We start from the raw sequence: 18,764 nt of genomic DNA on the forward strand, positions 1-18,764 counted from the left end.
CTAGCAGCCAGAACAACTCCTGCAGCAGTGAGGACTCTTCCCAGATTGACTGGTTTCTGTGGAATCACATCAAAATGATTGTTCCTGGCATGGCCACTGCTGCAAGTTTCCTGTGTACTACTGGGTTCATTTTAGCAGTGAAGTAAACCTTTCTTCGGAACTGGCCCTCTGCTTCTGACACTGATGCTGCCTCTCTGGCCTGTGAATTATCTCAATGACACATGGGATGATGCAACATGCCTTGCAAGGCAATGGCCAAAAGAGTGCCCATGCAGCTAATTATTTTTTCCCCCCCCCAACACTTCTGGTCAAAACACAATCACATTAGCTTTGCAGTTCTTTCAGACTTTACAAGAATATGCTCCAACCACAGAGAGTACTCCTGCCTGTCAAGTGATTTGTGACCGTGTGATGCCTCAAAGCTCAACATCTTTCAGCTTTCCTTTGGCACACAGAGTATCACTGCCTTCAGAGTCCACATATTCTTACAGCTGAAATGCTGCCTGCAAGTACCCCTTCATGAAGGCAGATGCACCAGCAGGTCCTTTAATGGCACAGGGTTAAAAGCCTTACATGTTTTATTTAACAAAAGCAAGAACTCCAAGGCCTCCACAATAATGGGAATCCTGGTGTCTGGAGGGCAAATGCACTAGTCCAAGGCTGCAAGTTGGTCCATCAGCCCCATGAGAGTTCACCTCTGTTGTGATTCACAGGAGTCTCGTCTCCATGGCCTGGCAGGTGCCTCTGCTTCCCAGGGGCTCAAGCAAAGTAAGGGCAAAGACAAAAAAGGCCACAGACCCGGCTGATCTAAGGGTGATTGTTAATTGATGAACTGCACACAACAAGTAGAGATAAGACTAGTACCAAAATCCTGTAACAAGTAGGGATATGTAAATCAATACACTCTTAACTGGAAGCTTCTCCTTTCTTACACTGTGGAAAAAAAATCATAATCTTTCAATTACAAAAAGTAAAACACTTGTTTGAAAGATAATCGTGTTTTTATTTTTCTAAGCTTGCACTTGTGGAACATAATAAATGACCTGATATAATGACAACTTTGCAAAAGAAGAATCCCCCTCTCCCCAACATCTGGACAGCAATATATAAATATTTACAATGAAAAAATAGGGAAGGGAAGAGAATGAAGTCAACATAAGCCAAGTCTGTTTGCTTTTGCACATCCAATTTTGAACATCATTTAATTCAATTCAATCTTAACCGCCACTTTCCGTTCACAGTACTGAGGCTTTAACTTCATTTTTTAGATCTTATGTGCAACAGATACACTCCTGCTCTGCTTCTATAGTTTTATTCTGTACAGTAACCATAGAATTTCCCTACTATTTTTTTATTTGTTTGTTAACTTTGAAAACAACAAAAAAATTAAATAAACGTTTATGTCTCCCAATACAAAGTTTCTCACACAGTCAAACACATCACAACACTGAAAATCAGCATAATGAAATGCTGTATAGCTTCTTAACAAGGACATCAGGTCTGGGTCCTAATCTGTTGGCTTTAACAAAAGCACTCTTCAAATAGAACAAGTACACATAGAAAAAATAACCTTCTGATCTTCTTGTTAAAAAAGGAAGTGGTGCTTTCTATAAACAAAAGATGCGATTTCCTTGACACAGATATAAGTTACAGTGGAGAGAGCTCAGAAAGCTTCAAATAAAATTGGCATTTGTTTAAAAGGATGATTTAAGAAGTTGATTGGAGGAGGTTCAATCAGCCCATTTAGTTGGGTAATTCTAGAAATGTCAAGTGTAAAAAACCCTATGTTTTTTGCTTTCTGCTATATAGTGTCACACAATCACATGACTGAAAACATGTTGCCTGCAGAGATGGTAGACACCGGTCACACACGGTTTGGTTGTACTATGTCAACACTGATTGCCCCGTCCAACAAGAGGTTCAACGTCCTTTGGATACCGAGGAGCAGTCCTTAGCAGTTGTTTCACATATGTGAGCTTCGCCTGCCTCTAGTGCCCAACGATACACGAAGCCGTGGCTCTCTTGCTTTATAATGTTCATTGAAGTCCAATCTAAAGCTAAGAAACCGGAGGCTTTCGTCAGAACTGGTTGTCAGCAGGACCAAGAACTGCTGGACGATTCCCTGAAGGAGAAAGAAAACCCCAAGAGACACCTAAGACAACATCACTGGTGTGTTTTGCACAGGGATGCCAGGTGCTGCCCAGGCATGGCAAGGAGACGGCAGGAACCCGGGAAAGGGCACACCCACCGCAGCAAGTGACACCACCACCCCCCCCCCCAGCAGAGCATCTGCCTGGTAGGGCAGTCAGTGCTGCAGACCCAACAGGCAGTCTGTGCACTTGGAGTGGTTTTGCACTTGACACGTGGGAGGCATGCGTCTGGAGCTCATCTTTGCATTTGGCCCTAGCCAAGCAACTGCAGGAGCTCCACAGCATGCAGGAAAGAAGAGGACTTTGGGAGGATGGGAAGACTCACTTGAAGGGCTCATTCTTGACCTCCACCAAATACTAATAATGCAGACATGCCCATAACTAGATACCCCATTACTTCCAAAGATGACCAAAGTTGGCCAGGGAAGTCCTACATCAAAAATCCATAGTAGGGTTCAGCAGGAATACAGTCCATGCAGGCAAAAGCTACACTGCCAACTTGTAGCGATCCTATAGAGTACACAAATGATTATCTATTCACTGCCTACGCTGAAAGAATTTGGCTCCATTTTCCTCTGGAAGGGAGAACTGCAATATTTGGACCCAGGAGCAAATTCCTCCCAGAACTGCAGTCGTCACATCAAAACTCAGGATCTCTACAGCCTTCAAGAAAAGGCACCAGTATTTTAAAACCTGGGTGTACTATTCTGTTTTCCTTCAAACTTCCATGTGAACTGAACTCTTGACAGTGCAGCACTTCATTCAGGGTAGCTATAGCTTGGCAAAGCTATAGGCATACAGAAACAGAATTGATGCAAACCACCGGAGAGGAAGACTGGGATGCGCCCTGCTCATGCTGTACAGCTGCTGAGTCACAACTATAACTGCTATAAAAACCAATTATACTCTTACAAGGTATGGGTAACAACCCAGCAAAACCATTCCAACCCCGTTCATTTACCTAGGGAAACAATGCACATTTATGCATTTAGTAGATGTCTGAGTGTATATTTATGGATATTAAAATAAGAAAGAAAGATAGAAGAAATATCAACAGCAAGATGGAAGCAAGCAGGTCCTACAGCTTTAAGTCACAGAATCATTTAGGCTGCAAAAGACCTTTAAGATCATCAAGTGCAAAGTCCACCACTAAACCCTGCCTCTAAGCCCCACATCTACACGTCTTTTAAGTGCCTCCAGGGATGGTGACTCAACCACTTCCCTGGGCAGCCTGTTCCAAAGCCTGGCAACTCTCAGTGAAGTCGTTTTTCCTAATATCCAGTCTAAACCTCCCCTGGTGCAACTTGAGGCCATCTCCTCTTGTCCTATCAGTTGTTACCTGGGAGAAGAGACCGACCACCACATTGCTACAACCTCCTTTCAGGTAGTTGTAAAGAGCAATAAGGTCTCCCCTGAGTCTCCTTTTCTCCAGGCTAAACAACCCCAGTTCCCTCAGCTGCTCCTCAACATTCCTAAAAAAATCTGAACCTCAGGCATGCCAAAGGTGGTAAGAGAAGTTTAAAGGTACACTACTTTACATGAGGAATATCTCATGTGTCAAAGTCAAGGATGAGTTGGGATAGGGTTTTGGTTTTCAGTTGATCTGGGGTCTAATCCTGAAAGGCTGCTGTTGTACATAGTGCTGTGTCCCTCACTTTCATTGCTTTCTGGAATGCTTTCCCTGAAATCTAACAGCTGATATTTCTGGGGAATGGGAGCTTTAGAATCAGATACAACAAATTAAGACAAAGCCAGAATAATTATCATTCAAAAAGACAGCCTGTGCATGTTCATCCAAACTGTTTACCCAATGCCCATCTCAACATGCTTAAAATCAAGTGTTAGGCCCTTAATAACGAGCCTTTCTGCAGTCTTTGCTACTAAACACTTGCAAAGATGGTGAGAAAGATTGGAATGCAGAAGGCATTTTATTCATTTATTTATTTTTAAGGTTATGCCAGAAGATAGCTATTACTTTCACTACTGGAGGAAGGAGGATACTTACATGAAGAGACTATTCCCCTTTGTCAGAGGAACACACACAGTTGCAAAATCTACTGTGTACTGAGAAACAGTGAATACAGGCTTTTAAGTAGAGAAGCAAAAAAAAAATGAACTAGATCCACAAACTGTACACATGCATACAGAAGTTACACCTACTTAATATCTGAAATTGATTTCTACATATCAAAGCTCGGCAGGCATATTTAAAAAAAATATTTAAGGGGCACCTGGTAAAAGTGAGTGAGTATTCGCAGCTGTGAGCACATTTTGGGTATTGAGTCCTGAAATTCTTTCATCCTTTTGCTCTCTTCTTCATCTTCTGATGCAGTTACACCCCACTTGCCCTACAGAGAGACCAAACGAGTTAGGTCAAGCATCACATGATGAAAGCTGCTAACTGGGCCACCTTCTGCCCAGCTAAACCACCATGTTTATACAAACCAACCATCACTATAGAAAGCCAAACATGGAGTCTCTAATATTGACACTGTCAGTCCCCTTGGTGGTTGTAGAGCACATGAAAGAAATCAGAGGTTAGTAAAGCAGGTGAGTTTCATACCAGCACTGCATGTCCCACAGACTGACAGCAGGAAAGCAGGCATGAAGCTACAGCATTTTTTGCAAAAGGGTTCAGAATATTAAAGCCTTTTCCATCTCCTTCACCTACAACAGCCCTAAACTTATCCTCCAAAGCTCACCAGAGAATCTACACACCTAGAGGTTTTGGGCAAGACATAAATGAAAAACACCATTCAGCAGTTTTGTTTGAATTCACTAGCTAATGCTGATGACTTTTACATTGGTCCCAACTACGTTTTTCATTTTTGCTGTACCTCTACATAATACCTAAACCCCTCCACATATCAAAAGACAAGTCCTAGTAATATCCTTACTGTACCTCAAGTTCACGCTGTTTTTTCCTCTCTTCAAATTGCAGCCTCAGCTGCAACTCCTCCAAAGCAGCTCTGTACATTGCATCTTGGGCATTCTGGAGCTCAATGATCTGATCAAAAACAGCTCGAAGCTGGTTGAGAAGTACCTGTGAGATAGTTCAGCAACAAAACAGCGAAAGAGTTTTAAGTTACTACCGTTCTTCAGAACACCAGTAAATTAAATCTTTTTACACACAGCTGGAGAGACTGTTTTCCAAAGCCTGAAGTCATTTGTTGCATGATCACACAGTTTCTTAGGACCAAAACCAACTGGCCCACATTGTAAAAAGTTTTATAATCAGCATCTGACACTGCATCTGGGGAGTATCTACAAAGCCTACCATAATAAAGTCTTATATCAGAGGAATAAAAAGAACTCTTCCCCTTGCTCCTACAACATAAAGTGAAGGTGGTTCCTAACACATAAGCCAAGATCACAAAGCTACAATTTAATGCAAAGAAGAAGACTTACCCTGGAATCACTATCCAACAAGCACCGAGCTATGATTGTGTCTAGAAAAACTTCATGAGCTGCAATGATGTGATCCAAGTCCTGTGCTTGTTGAACCTTGTTCCAGAGTTCATCCCACGAACATTCAAGCACCTGGAGCAATGATTCAGGATTGGGCTGTTTTGATTTGCTAGATGACAAGCTCTTTGAAATTTAAGACACACAACACATACAGAATATTAAAAGTACTTCATTTTTAAGCAACTAATTGGGTGGATAGAGTATACCTCAAATGTAATGTAATACTGCATTTGATGAATGAAATGGACCATTTCTGATGCCAGAACGTGACACTGATGCAGCACCCCAGAAAGCTCTGTAAAAAAATCCAAAGAGATGGCATGTTAAAGACTGCAAGGACAGGCACAGCCATCAAACCAGCTTGGTAAATTTTTTTCTATCAAACTGAATACTTCATAAAACAGCCACTAATCTTGGATGGTAGGAGCAATACCAGCTGGTGACAGATGAGCAAAGAACATTGCACAATTAACTCCTAGAAAATGTGAATCAAAGACAACACCGACTGTGCTCAGACAGTGCTGGAAACTTGCTGAGTATCACAAGGGAAAAAGACCCTTTCAGTTCCAAGAGCCCAAAATACAGTTAGTGTCCCATGTGGGTTTTTTTGGTTGAAATTCTGAGGCCACAGATTTGCCTCAGCTGCTCACCTGTAAAAGGAGGTACCTCTGTTGCGGAAGGGTAATATCAAGATTACCACCAACTGTAAAAATTCTCTGGAATAAAGATACTTAACATTCTGGAATCAGGCAAATATCTAGAGAGAGGAAGTAATTTCTAAAAAGCTGCCACAGTAATTGGCCACTGCAGACAAGCTATGAGACTACTACAAAAGGAATTCTACATTTTCATCTACAGGACCATCTACTGATCTGAAAGACATTACGACAAGTTACTCTGTTCTTCATTTCTTATGCCTTTGCAGGAAAACTATCCCTAACATCTACTTTTAAGAGGATAAATAAAAAACCCCTCCACATTAGTTAAACAACAGAAATTCCTCAACATTGGAAGAAACAACACAGATATATGCAACTCGCCAATTACGGACAGGAAAAGAGCAAGCCTGATGCTACTGTCTAGAAGTACTCCCTTAAAGTGTTAAAATCCTTGTCAGTTAAGACTTTATGGGAACTGTGAATAAAGCTATCCTTGAAAGTCAATGCTCTGTCGTTGTGGTTGAGAAACAAAAGACCCTGCAGCTACTTCCTCCTATCAGTTACTGTCCTCCATTTGGTGCTCTGTGACTGGAAGGGCAAGAAACTGTTTTGGAGGGAGGGAGAGAAAATAAAAGTTCTATTACTTCTTCACAAATCAGCGCTGGGTTAGACTCTCCACGTATTTCAGAAAAAAAATTCTACTCTCAGCTTCCAGCTTAGACATGCCAGTGAGCAAGACAGACTCCTGTGCCTCCAGGCAGAAGGCAGTACAGCTCTTTGTAAACATACCCTCCTTTGTCAAGAGGCACAAACTGAGAAATATTAACTCCTTCTGCCAACTACAGCTATTACAGTTCGGCCAGCATTTCAAATGTCTGCATTTCTTAAAACAGACAAGCAACTGAGCTTTTACCTACAGAAGACTGCTCCATGGTAAAGCATAAGAAAGGCTTCCCAAGGGTTGGGGGGGAACAAACTTCGTCCTGAGAACAAAAGAACAAATGAGACCCTAGCAATGGAAGGCAGCTCCAGCCTGAAGACCCTCAGGTGATGAGAATAAAATCTGTTACCTGCACCCTAGTCTCAAAGGGAACAGAAAGCAGTAATGCAATAGACCATATGTTTTGAGTCAAAAATGCACTTATTTGGGACAGGGACATGATGGTAAACCAAATCCTATCTCACAGAAGCAGAAAGGAAACCTAGTCATCCTGTACAGTTACAGAGATCAGTCTTGTGCACTAGAGCAGACTTTACAAGAGCTTGTCTCCCACTGACCTTCTGAGGCCAAGGTGTCCACTCCTACCCACCAAACAGCTCCTAATTATAAAAACATGAATATATTTTTGGAAATATTACTATGCCACAAAGAAGCTGAACCCTCAATAGCTATTTTTTACTGAGAGAAATGTCAATAGGTGAAAAAAGTCAAGAGTGAGCCAGTACAGATGCTCACAAATACAACTACAATCTCAGCTGAGAAGCAGGATCAAAAAGTCCCAGTCCATTAAACATACACCAGAGCCAGAACTTACTTAACTTATTTCTTCTCAAACATCTGTTCTCTTCTTAGCTAAACAAAAGTACAAGGAATGAGTGACAGTTATACTAGTAAATTCAGAAGTGTGCATGTGTGAGACTTACTACTTCCAGCATAAGGAAGAGGGAGACACAGGATACAGATAGGAAGCCAACAAGGATGATAAATAAAAGGGGATGGAAGAATAACTGTTTTTTTCCAGAGACATGGGATGTTTAATTTGCTCACTGCTACAAAAACACACAACCAAAGATTAAGTAGAACAAACAGGAAATTTTCACTATCATTTACCATTAAATAGTCAAGAGAAGCAATAAAATGTAAGATTCATCTGTCCCAACAGACTTCACCCCACCACCCTCCAACACACAGTTTAAAATAAGATGCATTCACCTAAATCCAGTTTATAAGTATGTCATCCATTTGGGCTTCTCTCACCTGGCATACTTTTCAGAAGCTTTGCATTGCACATGTGCCCTTTCCATATATCAGTAAGAATATATTCCATTCGCTTCGCTCTCCAAAGGAAATTAAATACTCTTAGATAGTGGCTCATGCACTCACGTGTAAATACCTGCAAACCAAAAAATATCAGTACAAATTTAATAGACATACCATTATTTTCTGAAGGACCAAGAACCTCTTCAGAGCCCATCTTATCTGAGCCATGCAGTTTCTTGGTAAATACTGTCAAAACAAAATCCCTGGAAACCCCAGAGTTTTTGGAGATCCTCCCTCAAGGGCTGAACAGGGTTAACTAACACTCAAGCAGGCACAGGGTACTGCAGGAAGCATAAGGAGGGATGAACATGACAAAGCCTAAACGTTTAACTCTTTTTAATCTACACCTGAAAATTCTTTCTGCTGGTCAGGCTCACATTTTGATGCCCTGTTTGAAAAAAAAAAATCTTTACAAGTTCTTTATAAAAACGAAATGCATTCTGATTGATAGTACAGCTATTTTTTCAGTACTTTAACAAACACTACCTATCAAATTTCATTTAGACAGTACAAACAGGTTTTCCTCAAACATATTATTCAGTTCCTTGCAAATTATCCCAAATTAGCAGCTACAGACTAGCAATAATGGAAGAAGAGGAGCACTCCATTTATTAAGTACTTGCTAAAATCTCTGCTGGAACAAATGAAATACTGATTTTCAGTAATGATTGTTTTAAATGTAGCTTTTCAGCACTAATGGTTAATTTGTAAGAATTGAGATTTTGGCTTAACTGTTTATACAGTGGGTACATCCTAGATGCCAAAAAAAAAAAAAGTCTCCCTGATTTTACACTCCAGAATAAAAAGTTATTTCAATAAAAAAAATATTTAGCAATTCAATTCAATATTCAGACCAGTTCACAGCCAGCAGTGTATGACATATGACATTACCGTTGCTATTGGGCCATCAACATGATAGTCTAAACTGAAGACATCCCATCCAGTGTCCCCAGGAGATACCTGCATTAAAAAGATACGCTACTTTCAGTGTATAATCAGAGCATACTTGTGCTGAAGACCAACTCTCGCTTACTTTTCCATTCTCCATAGCCTATGGAGAAATGAGCATCCACGTCAATACGAGATACAGGAGTTCCTTGTCAAAAGTAGCAGATTAAGCAAAAATGAATCAAAGTTTGAAACAAGGGTGGGATTCGTCTTACTCAAATGTTGATGTTTGTAATGTTAATGTTTTTTCACTGGAGCTTGTAGAGGAAATGAAGGGAGGGAAAAACTTCTTAGGCAGGACTCAGTCTGAGGTATACACTTATTTCAGATGTTACAGATCATCAGTTAACTCACACCTCTGGGACTGGAGCTTTCTCATTAACTCAAGTTACTTACCAGAGGTCTCCTTCATGAAACACGCTTTCATTGCTTCGCTCTTTTTAACTGCTGGTGACACGGAGACTAACCCCAGATTCTTGTAAGAGTAACAGCAGTAGGAAATGTTTGCAGAAACTCAAGTCAGGGCCACCAGTATGAATTAGTGTTAGACCCCAAAAACTCAACTTCATATTGTCAATGAAACTGCTGTAAACCCACAGCTTGAAGTACAAATAGACAATAGGCAGGAAATGGGAAAAGAAGAAAAAAGACTTACTACATAAGGTTTACATAATTCAAAGTAGACTTCAATGGAAAGGGAGTGGGAAATGTATTTACTATATATACACATGAAATTTTGTTTTCATATAGATATCTGCACATATACACATACATAAAAAAAAAGGTATGTTTCAGGTCAGAGTTATCATGATGCAACATACCTCCAGAAGTCGAACATCCAAGCGTTTCAGAATCTCAGGATTGTCAAACTGGGCATTAGTTGCCCTCACTGCTGTTTCAAGGATGCCAGTCAGATTATGCTGATATAAGGTTGTAGCTGGTCGTGCAAGCTCTGGCCTGGTGGTTATGAAGTAAACAGTCATGGCATATTACTGAAATATTCTGCAACAGTGATTTGGTAGTAACTACAGCACACAGTGAAACACTTTTCTGACAGATTTGAAAAACCTCTCAAATTACTCTTTCTGTCTTAAGAAGAAAATTAATGGGCAAAATATTTGAGCCCAAAATACTGAGGGTATGTTTATTTTTGTGCAGCTATACACCTGAACACCAGCATGAAGAGTAAGTTTATCCTCATTTAATGCCAGTAATTTGAAATTACCAGGATTGCTAGCATAACTATTCTGTAATTTGAGTCGCATTCATATCTAAAATGAGGCAGATTACATCATTAACATATCAAACCAATAATTTCATTTCAGTTTTGAGTGACTTACTGATAGCCATCTCACAGGCTTAAAAGTGCTGGCAGCACACAAAGCCACGCCCTCTATGTAACCTAAACTTTCCAATGAGTTACAACATGCAAGTAACAAGCACCTTGCCCTGCTCTTTTCCCCCCATGATCAGTACTGGAAAGCCCCTTACTACTTCTGCCTCAAATGTAATATTGACTCCACAAACCAACCTTATTCTACTTCATACTAATTTTCACTTTAAAAGGCATGGTTACGTACAAATGGCCATCAGACGACGTTGACTTTGATTCACAAACAAGTTAATGGAAGATCAATTACAAAACCTGCCTTCTAGACGAAAGGAAAGCTGTGTAAAGGACATTTTTGATAGACTAAGTTTCATTAGTAGCAGCAGCATGTAGAAACAGTGAGCTTGCAAATACACTTTAAGAACCAAAACTGATACTTGTGAGTGCACCTGAGTGCTTAAAAGAGAGGCTGCTGAGGCATCAATTAAAATTATAAAAATACATTGAGGGGTTTTGTCACAGTGTTTTGACCAAACACCTCCAAAATACAGAAGCCTAACATTCACAGCAATGCTAATTAGCAGCATCAAGAGCAACAGGAATTTTCTCCTTAAACTTGCTGACAGGAACAAGAGACGTACTAACAATCTTGAAGCTGTCACAAGGCCAGCGTAAAGACATTTATATTAATGCAACTTCTCAAGACATTGTGAAATGGTACTGTATATACTTCCTACAAAGAATGAAGAACAAAGTATAAGCCTCAGGGTCAAAAAAACTAAACCCAAAATAGAGTTTAAAAGTTCAATGAAATCTGCGTAATACTATATTTAAAGGGTTCCTTTCCAAAAGCAAAACAATTTCTGTCCTGGTCATACACGTTTGCAAGCATCAGAAATTCAACAGTTATCCTTCCTACTCTCTTACTTGAGCAAGTCCATTAAATGCCTGATAAAGTCTCCTTGACCAAGTAGTAAGTAACGCCTCATGGCCTGCATATGTTCCAGTAGGTTGTACTTCTTATTGAGAACATCCAGAAGGTATTTGCTAGTCTCAAAATAAGCTGCATCAATTTTCTCTTGAAATGCATTTTCCAGATCTGTGAACAAATCAGCAGCTGAAAAAAAATAAAGAAATAGTTAAAATTAAATTAGTATTTTTTCCAAAAACAGAGCCAAACAAACTTTGGATTGAAACATACAAGCAGAGAAATTGCTATTTATTCTGATTACACATTTGGCATAACCAAAGTGAAAGCAAGTCTAAAGCAGCCCATACTTCAACATTATTACTTTTAATCTGTGCCCAGCTTGTACTTTCCACGAGCTTGTATTTTGTTGCTTTTTACATAGAAAGTGATATTTATTTTTTTTTAGCTTGCTCCAATACTACAATTTAGAGATCTAAAAGTTAGGGAAAAACTTTGTTGGGGGAGATCTAAATCAGAAGTCACTTCTAAGGTGGGAGAGGGAGAAAATAAATCAAATCATCGGTTGGAACATTCAACAGCTGAGGTCCTACCTATATGTCGGAATTAGAAAGGAAGGAATGTCCTTGTGTTACCTGGGACAGCCAGGAACCTGATGTTTTCTTCTCCACCTTCAATGCATGGCAATTTTGGGGGCAGAAAGTAGGACATCACCCTTTAGTAGAAAGCAAATTTCACTCTTTTCTACAACTACAGGCCTAAGAAAGGGACTGCGATAAGGTTGTTACAAGATAGCAAGAAGTGTGGCCTCTTCAGCAAAACTTCAAATACTGGACTGTCAACTATTGTAAGATACAGACCTTCCTCAGCATTAAAGGATATACTCCCACTTTCAATGTTTTTTAATTACACAACTATTACTCTAAAGGTGAAAAAATTAAGATCCAGGTACCAAATTAGTGTAAGAGTGCACCACCTGCTCCAGGATTAGTCTCAACCTGTACTGCAGATAGGAAGCACTGAAACCAAGTTTCACGTTGTTCAGATGAGATTCAGCCTCAATTAATACAATACTTTTAAAATGAAGAAATTAACAATGATTCTAATAAAGAAGTCACTCTTTAACGAGGGAAACCTCACAACGTCTGGTTCAATGAAATTCCCTGAGGGTTCCAAACTCTCAATCACTAACCTGTGAAACTCTCCATAAAAGACAAGAAGTGCAAGCACATGCAGAGATGTCAAAGAGGTGACACTTGTCTAATACATTGCTGCGTTCAAAATCCCTACATTAGGTAAGGACTACTTAGTCAAGTAACACACATCAAGTTTAGGAGATGTGAGAATTAATACAGCCTCTACTCTCATAAGGAATCCTCAAAGTCCTCTTTCCAGTCACTGACAGCAAACAGGGAGAGACAGCTCACCAAGGTCTCTGCTCTCTCTGGTCAAGGCAGAAATCTGTGATCTGGCAATGCAATTCTTGCATTGCTCTGGTAAGAAAGCATGCAGCGGTGTTCCCACTACGGGGAAAAAGGAAAAAACATCAGTTCATGCAAATGCATTTGTCTCACTGGTACAGGGCAACAGGGCAGTAAGAATATTCAATCAGTTCTGACTTTCATCTACTCTTTCCCCATCAGGAGATCCTGCCCTCCTAACTCCTGTCTTCAAAAGATGGGTTTGAGTGTGGCTGCTTGTATGTGTAGTGGCACCAGCCATCTGATGTGCCACATGGCTTCACTGCTGGCTTTATAGGAAGAAAGAAGAACTTTCAGAAGGGAAAAAAGACTGGAAGAGTTTCACAGACAGAACACAGTAAGTTACAATACCCCAATAATCTGTTCCTGCAAGTGTCTTTCCACAAGATACTGGAAGCCTAATGGGCAAAACAAAAGAGGGAACAAGCCAATCCAGAGAGTTATGATCTTCAGCTACTGGACACAGTCGTTAAGCCTAGGACTGGCACAAGGCACAGGCAAAGCGAACAGGCAGCAGGCAATTGCCTAGTTTGCCTATGGCAAGCCTACAAAATCACACATGCTGGTCCTGCCTCTGCTCAAGTAGGGGTAAGCATGTGTAAGGCAGTACTTACTTAAAGCTGAGGACACATGAGCCAGTCTCAACTTCTTATCCCAAGCAGAAAAAAAACCCAAAAGCCTTTCCCCTCTCCTTAGTACTGCCCCCCTTGCCTTGAGGGAAATGACCTCGCCATAGCCCTTCATCTCTGAGACTGGAAAATTCAAGTTTACATGTAAACACACCATCTCTACATACATGCCCACCAGCACAGGCAATGCGACATCCCTGTCTGACGTGCAAAACTACCAAAAAGGTTGCTTACATGAGACCTAGACACAAGTTTTTAACACTGTGCAAAATTATCTCAGGACACTCTGAAAAGCCAGAAATGGGTCAAGAAAGGGTCTGGCAAAAAGCACTGATAAACAGGTCCACGAGTTGCTACTGAATGTACTGGTGTCATGTCATTCCTGGTTTAGAAGTTCCCAAACTGGACAGCTAGAGGTTGGAGCTGAGATCCCCAAGTGCCTGCTACAAACCCCTGATTCAGGCAAGATGAGCAACTTCTACACTGTTCTTCATCTCTGACTTCCTGTTTTAATACATGTTCAGGCAGTTTTTTACATCATGATTACTTCAGTATGAAAAGGAAACTGGGAAAACACGAGAGTTAAAGTTCCAAAGCAAATAAAAAAATATTAAAAAAATATAGCCAAACGCATAAAACGTTCATATGTAAAATGAGAAAAAGCATCCAGAATTGAGACTGGCATCCTAGCTTTTCATCACCTTATTATAAGTAATTATCTGAAAAGACTCTTACGATGTTGTCAGATGGCACAAACAAAGACAACAGGATGCATTTCCTAAATCACTGACACAGAATGTTCTTTCTGGATTGAACAGGTCAAATGCCCTTAGTACAAATGCAGTTCAGCACAGAATCAAGGCAGTGCAATACCACGAGGTATTTAGGCTGCAGACCATAAGCTCAGCACACCTTCAGCACACTGCAGATAACAGCAGGTAACATCCTTTTCTAAAACTATGCTTCTGTCTGAAACGGGTATTCTCAGCACTTAAGATCTGCTTTGAAGTTCTTGTCCCCTACATAACAGGGAGCCTATATTTGTGCAGATCTCCCATTCAATCAAGGAGAGAGAAACAAGTGCAAATTAAAAAAACACATTGGAAAAGCATGGCCATAAACACTGTTCAAAAGTGGTGAAAGTAGATTAGCCAAAGAATGTTTTTGCCTTTTCCAGGAGCAGCTGGCAAGATGATGGTTGAAATGCATTTACAGTCCCTGTTCACCTAACCCTGACCCCTCTCTGCACTTTAAGTGCATCTTTGACCAGGCAAGTGGTGCACGTGGCACAAAAATCACATTATTAGATGAAATATTCTTGCAGACGTGAATGTGATTTTATTATTAGAACATCTTTAATGGAGGTACTCATGCTAAAAGTCCATGTGGTGAAGAGTTAGTATAAAGACTAATCCAAGGTTAATTTGGAGGGGAGAAAAAAAAAAGTAGTAAAAATTAAGACAATCCCACAAAACCAAGCTTCAAAGTTATATATACTGAAGTCATATTTGAGTACAGGAATAACAGAAAAGATACTGTACAAGATGTCAAAAAGCACAAAGGATGCTCTTCGAAAATTAAGTAAAGAACCTGACAGAAAAAACAATGTTTAGATAATTATTCTTCTGGTAAAAAAGCTGGATATACTAGTAGGACACCATTATACCTTTAGAAACTGTGTATAAATTAGCATCAGAGAAATTATCGCAGTGATACATCTTAACAATCAGACTCTCTTTTGCATATTAAGCAAATCATAAAAAGAAGTTATAGTAAAATATCCCCTTCCTCAGAAGAAAGCAAGTTGTTCTTTCTCCCAGATGTAGCAACTTCCTACACATTAGCTTACTGGCTTTGCTTAGTATTTACACATAAAGTCTCCTTGCTTTAGGTGTTTATTTGCTATCTTTCATCATAACAATGTTAATTTCATTTCAAAGAAGCACCAGAAATATATCTAAGTTCTCATTCATTAAAACTGATATCTTTTCTAAACAGAAAGAAATAACCTAAAGGAATTCTGATAGTTAATGTTCTGATGGTTTAATGACTTCTACTAACCTTCCACAAACCCAACTTCCTTCAGACATATTATAGCAGTAGAGTGCATTTACAGGAAGGTTTCTATCCTGTCAAGTTCTACTGCTCATTCTCTTATTTACAACTATCTGATCATTTATTACCTTTTAATTACAATTAATTCAGTATTATTATGGAATCATATGATGAAATACATTTGATGAGAAGTCACAATTACAAAATTCTTAACTGCAGCACTCAAGAATATTCCTGCCCCCACTGCAGCCCTCGCAAAAAAAGTCAGCTGAAGGCAGGCAAGTTTCTCAGTGGTTTAATTCAGAAATCCAGTACACTAACAACCATCCAGCAAACCTATCAAATTAAGAAAATTACACAAATGCATTTTCATACATCATTTGTAAAATGCAAGTACCCATTAAAATACCTGTATTCTAGGGCAGATGGGACTTTTGTACGCCCTTCTATCCCACTATCCAAAATATCAATTTATAGTCTAAACCAAATATTGTACAGAACTCAGTTCAAAGGGAAGAAGCTAACACTGATACTCTACCATCTTTTGAAGACTCTGCAGATTTTGCCACAGCAATCACCTTTGTGGATGGAGTTTGATCATGACAAACTTGATGCAAGAAGTTTATGGATTTTCCTATTAGGAGGACCTGAACAAAAAAGGATTATTATTTTTTTTTAAAAAGTGATTTGCATACAAGAAAAAAACCCACCAAACCCCACACCACACACCAAACAGAAAAGCCACCCACAACCACCAGGGCAACAGGGTATTTTGTCATCTTTCTGTGCTCTTAGCCTCACAATACAACCACAGCAATCCAGAACTTCAAAGCTAACACAAAAGTGTTAAACTTCTTTTCCCCTCTTCAGATCTCCTTAAACAAAGCCTATCAGTTAGCAAATGGAAAGGAGAAAGCGTCTAATTCCTCAGCAAAGAATTCTAAAATTCTTAAGATGATTATTTGTTGTTAAATTTGGTCTGTTTTCTTAATGGAAATCTAAGCAGCAGATATGGCAAACAAATAATCAGATTAACTTTTGAATTCATACCTTCTTTGATTGCTCCATTGTAATAAAAGAAGGGATCATTGATTTCCTCAAAGTGTATTTGTCATGCCACAACCGATCAGTTTTAACTGTAGGATCTGAAGCTACAAAAAACTGTAGATTGAAATAAACATTAAAACCAAGAGATTAATGTAAACTCTCTCCCCTACTGTTTCATTTTGTATTCAGAAAGCTGTAAAAATATTCTGTGTTGTTCCTTTAACTAAAAAAAGAAAAAAAATATTTTCATAGCTAACTTGCAGGGTTATCCTGGCAATTGATATGTAAATTCAATGCTGACCAATATGAACTCTGACAAAAAAAGTTAAAGATAAGCTCAAATAATTTAATCTCCTCTGTACTTTATGAAACCCTGACTACCTCAGGATACAGTGAAGTGCACTATCTATAAAACATCCACTATGAAATACAGAAGCGTACAGCATTTTCCAGCAATTATTTGTACAGTTACCGTAGGAGATGAAGTTCAGACTATAACATGCTTTTATTTTACTGGTTCTATTTTAACAGATCCAGAATTGTAGGAGGGGAAAAAAAACCACTCACACACACATCCCCCAACCAAACCACCACAAAACCCACACCCAAGAAATCCTGCAATTGAACAGGTGATCAAATGCTAAGGTCTCTCAACTCCATGCAAGAGAATACTTTTATGTGTAAAAATTAGTTTTGTTAAAATGACTTGCGGATGGATTTTGTCCTCATTTTGTGAAACAAGATAGCAATTTTTGGACAAGAACTTTTTTCACTGCCTCCAAATACCACTTCCACCAAGAACGGCCAATTGTCTTTGTTCAAAAACTGTGTCTATGGTATAAAAATTGTAGCTTTCAGTGTAGGACCTCCAACAGTGATTTTCAGTATTAAGAACAGTCTTACAGTCCACACGTAAATTTTTAAACAAAGTTGAAAGCTAAAGAATGCTATAAAACCCCCAAAAGACAACACTTCACATGTCTGAAGAGTAGTCTATTTTACACTTCTAGCCATAAAGATTCATAGACATTTCATACAAGTCTCCTAATCCTGACCTTGAAGATCAGCTGTGGATGATATTTATACTCATTTTAATTTTGACCCAGATGGACAGTTTCAGAAATCTGACAGCGTATTTCACACTAAAATAAAGTTACTCAGATGCGTCTCAGAAGTGCTCAATTCATTTTTAATAAATTATTTTTGGCTTCTTGCAACCAAAAAAATGTCACCTTAACAAGGCTGTACTGGCTGGAGATAGGAAAAAGCGTTGGGAGAGCTTCAAAAGGCATAAAAACATATGTAAGAAGAAAAAGAACAGTTACTAGAACTTGCTGTTACAGAATTCAGAACAAATAACTGTAGTTTCTAGAGGAACTCTGGAATGATAAATCTCTTCTGCCCAATTTGACAAACCAAAGTTATTTATGAAGCTGAGGATAACAGTATGTAGTCAGTAAAATATTCTGAACTTTATTACAAATACAAGTCTTGCGCTCTGAACACAAAGAACTCTGCATACATTACTATCATTACACTTAAGCAAGAAAAGATAAGAGATGACTGTCTCTTCAGAAGCAAGCGTTTGATTTTAGTCCACCATTCTGCCTCTACTAAACAGACTCAGGATATAATTCATTGAAGACAACATACTGCATCATTGCAACCTCCAGATATCATGCTGACTGAATCCATGAGGACAGCCACATTTCATGTTACTGCATGTATTACTTATACATCATATGTTTCCATCACAGTCCAGTTTTCAAATTCTCCTCTAAGCTTCCCACAGATTATACTCCCACAAAGCAAATGAACAGAGATAAAATATTTGTTGTATCACATATATTACCTCATGGTATGTATCTTCCAGCTCTCCATCATAAATCCAGCGATAAAGGAAATTCAGTACAGGATGGGATACTAGGCCAAGGATGTGCTGAACCAGAGATCTCATGTAGGGATCTCCTGTTTTAGTATAGGCATGAACTGCTGAGGCTAGTTCACCACCTTTTCTCCCTGTAAGAT

At 39.3% G+C, this 18,764-nt stretch overlaps 1 protein-coding gene across 1 annotated transcript in view; it reads right to left on the reverse strand.

Moving 5' to 3' along the window:
- Positions 1–979: 979 nt before the first annotated feature.
- Positions 980–18,764, reverse strand: part of TUBGCP3 (tubulin gamma complex associated protein 3) — a 53,896-nt gene continuing 36,111 nt past the window's right edge. The window contains exons 11-22 of the mRNA XM_055702360.1: positions 18,589–18,755; positions 16,740–16,850; positions 16,228–16,336; positions 11,524–11,713; positions 10,088–10,223; positions 9,210–9,278; positions 8,256–8,391; positions 5,825–5,913; positions 5,559–5,690; positions 5,053–5,193; positions 4,382–4,498; positions 980–2,122 (exon numbers count right to left, since the gene is read on the reverse strand). Coding sequence (XP_055558335.1) covers positions 1,964–2,122; positions 4,382–4,498; positions 5,053–5,193; positions 5,559–5,690; positions 5,825–5,913; positions 8,256–8,391; positions 9,210–9,278; positions 10,088–10,223; positions 11,524–11,713; positions 16,228–16,336; positions 16,740–16,850; positions 18,589–18,755 — 1,556 coding nt within the window. The 3' untranslated portion in view covers positions 980–1,963. The remainder of the gene's footprint in view (positions 2,123–4,381; positions 4,499–5,052; positions 5,194–5,558; positions 5,691–5,824; positions 5,914–8,255; positions 8,392–9,209; positions 9,279–10,087; positions 10,224–11,523; positions 11,714–16,227; positions 16,337–16,739; positions 16,851–18,588; positions 18,756–18,764) is intronic.

This window comes from Falco cherrug, chromosome 2 (genome assembly GCF_023634085.1).
Source record: "Falco cherrug isolate bFalChe1 chromosome 2, bFalChe1.pri, whole genome shotgun sequence".
NCBI lineage: Eukaryota > Metazoa > Chordata > Aves > Falconiformes > Falconidae > Falco > Falco cherrug.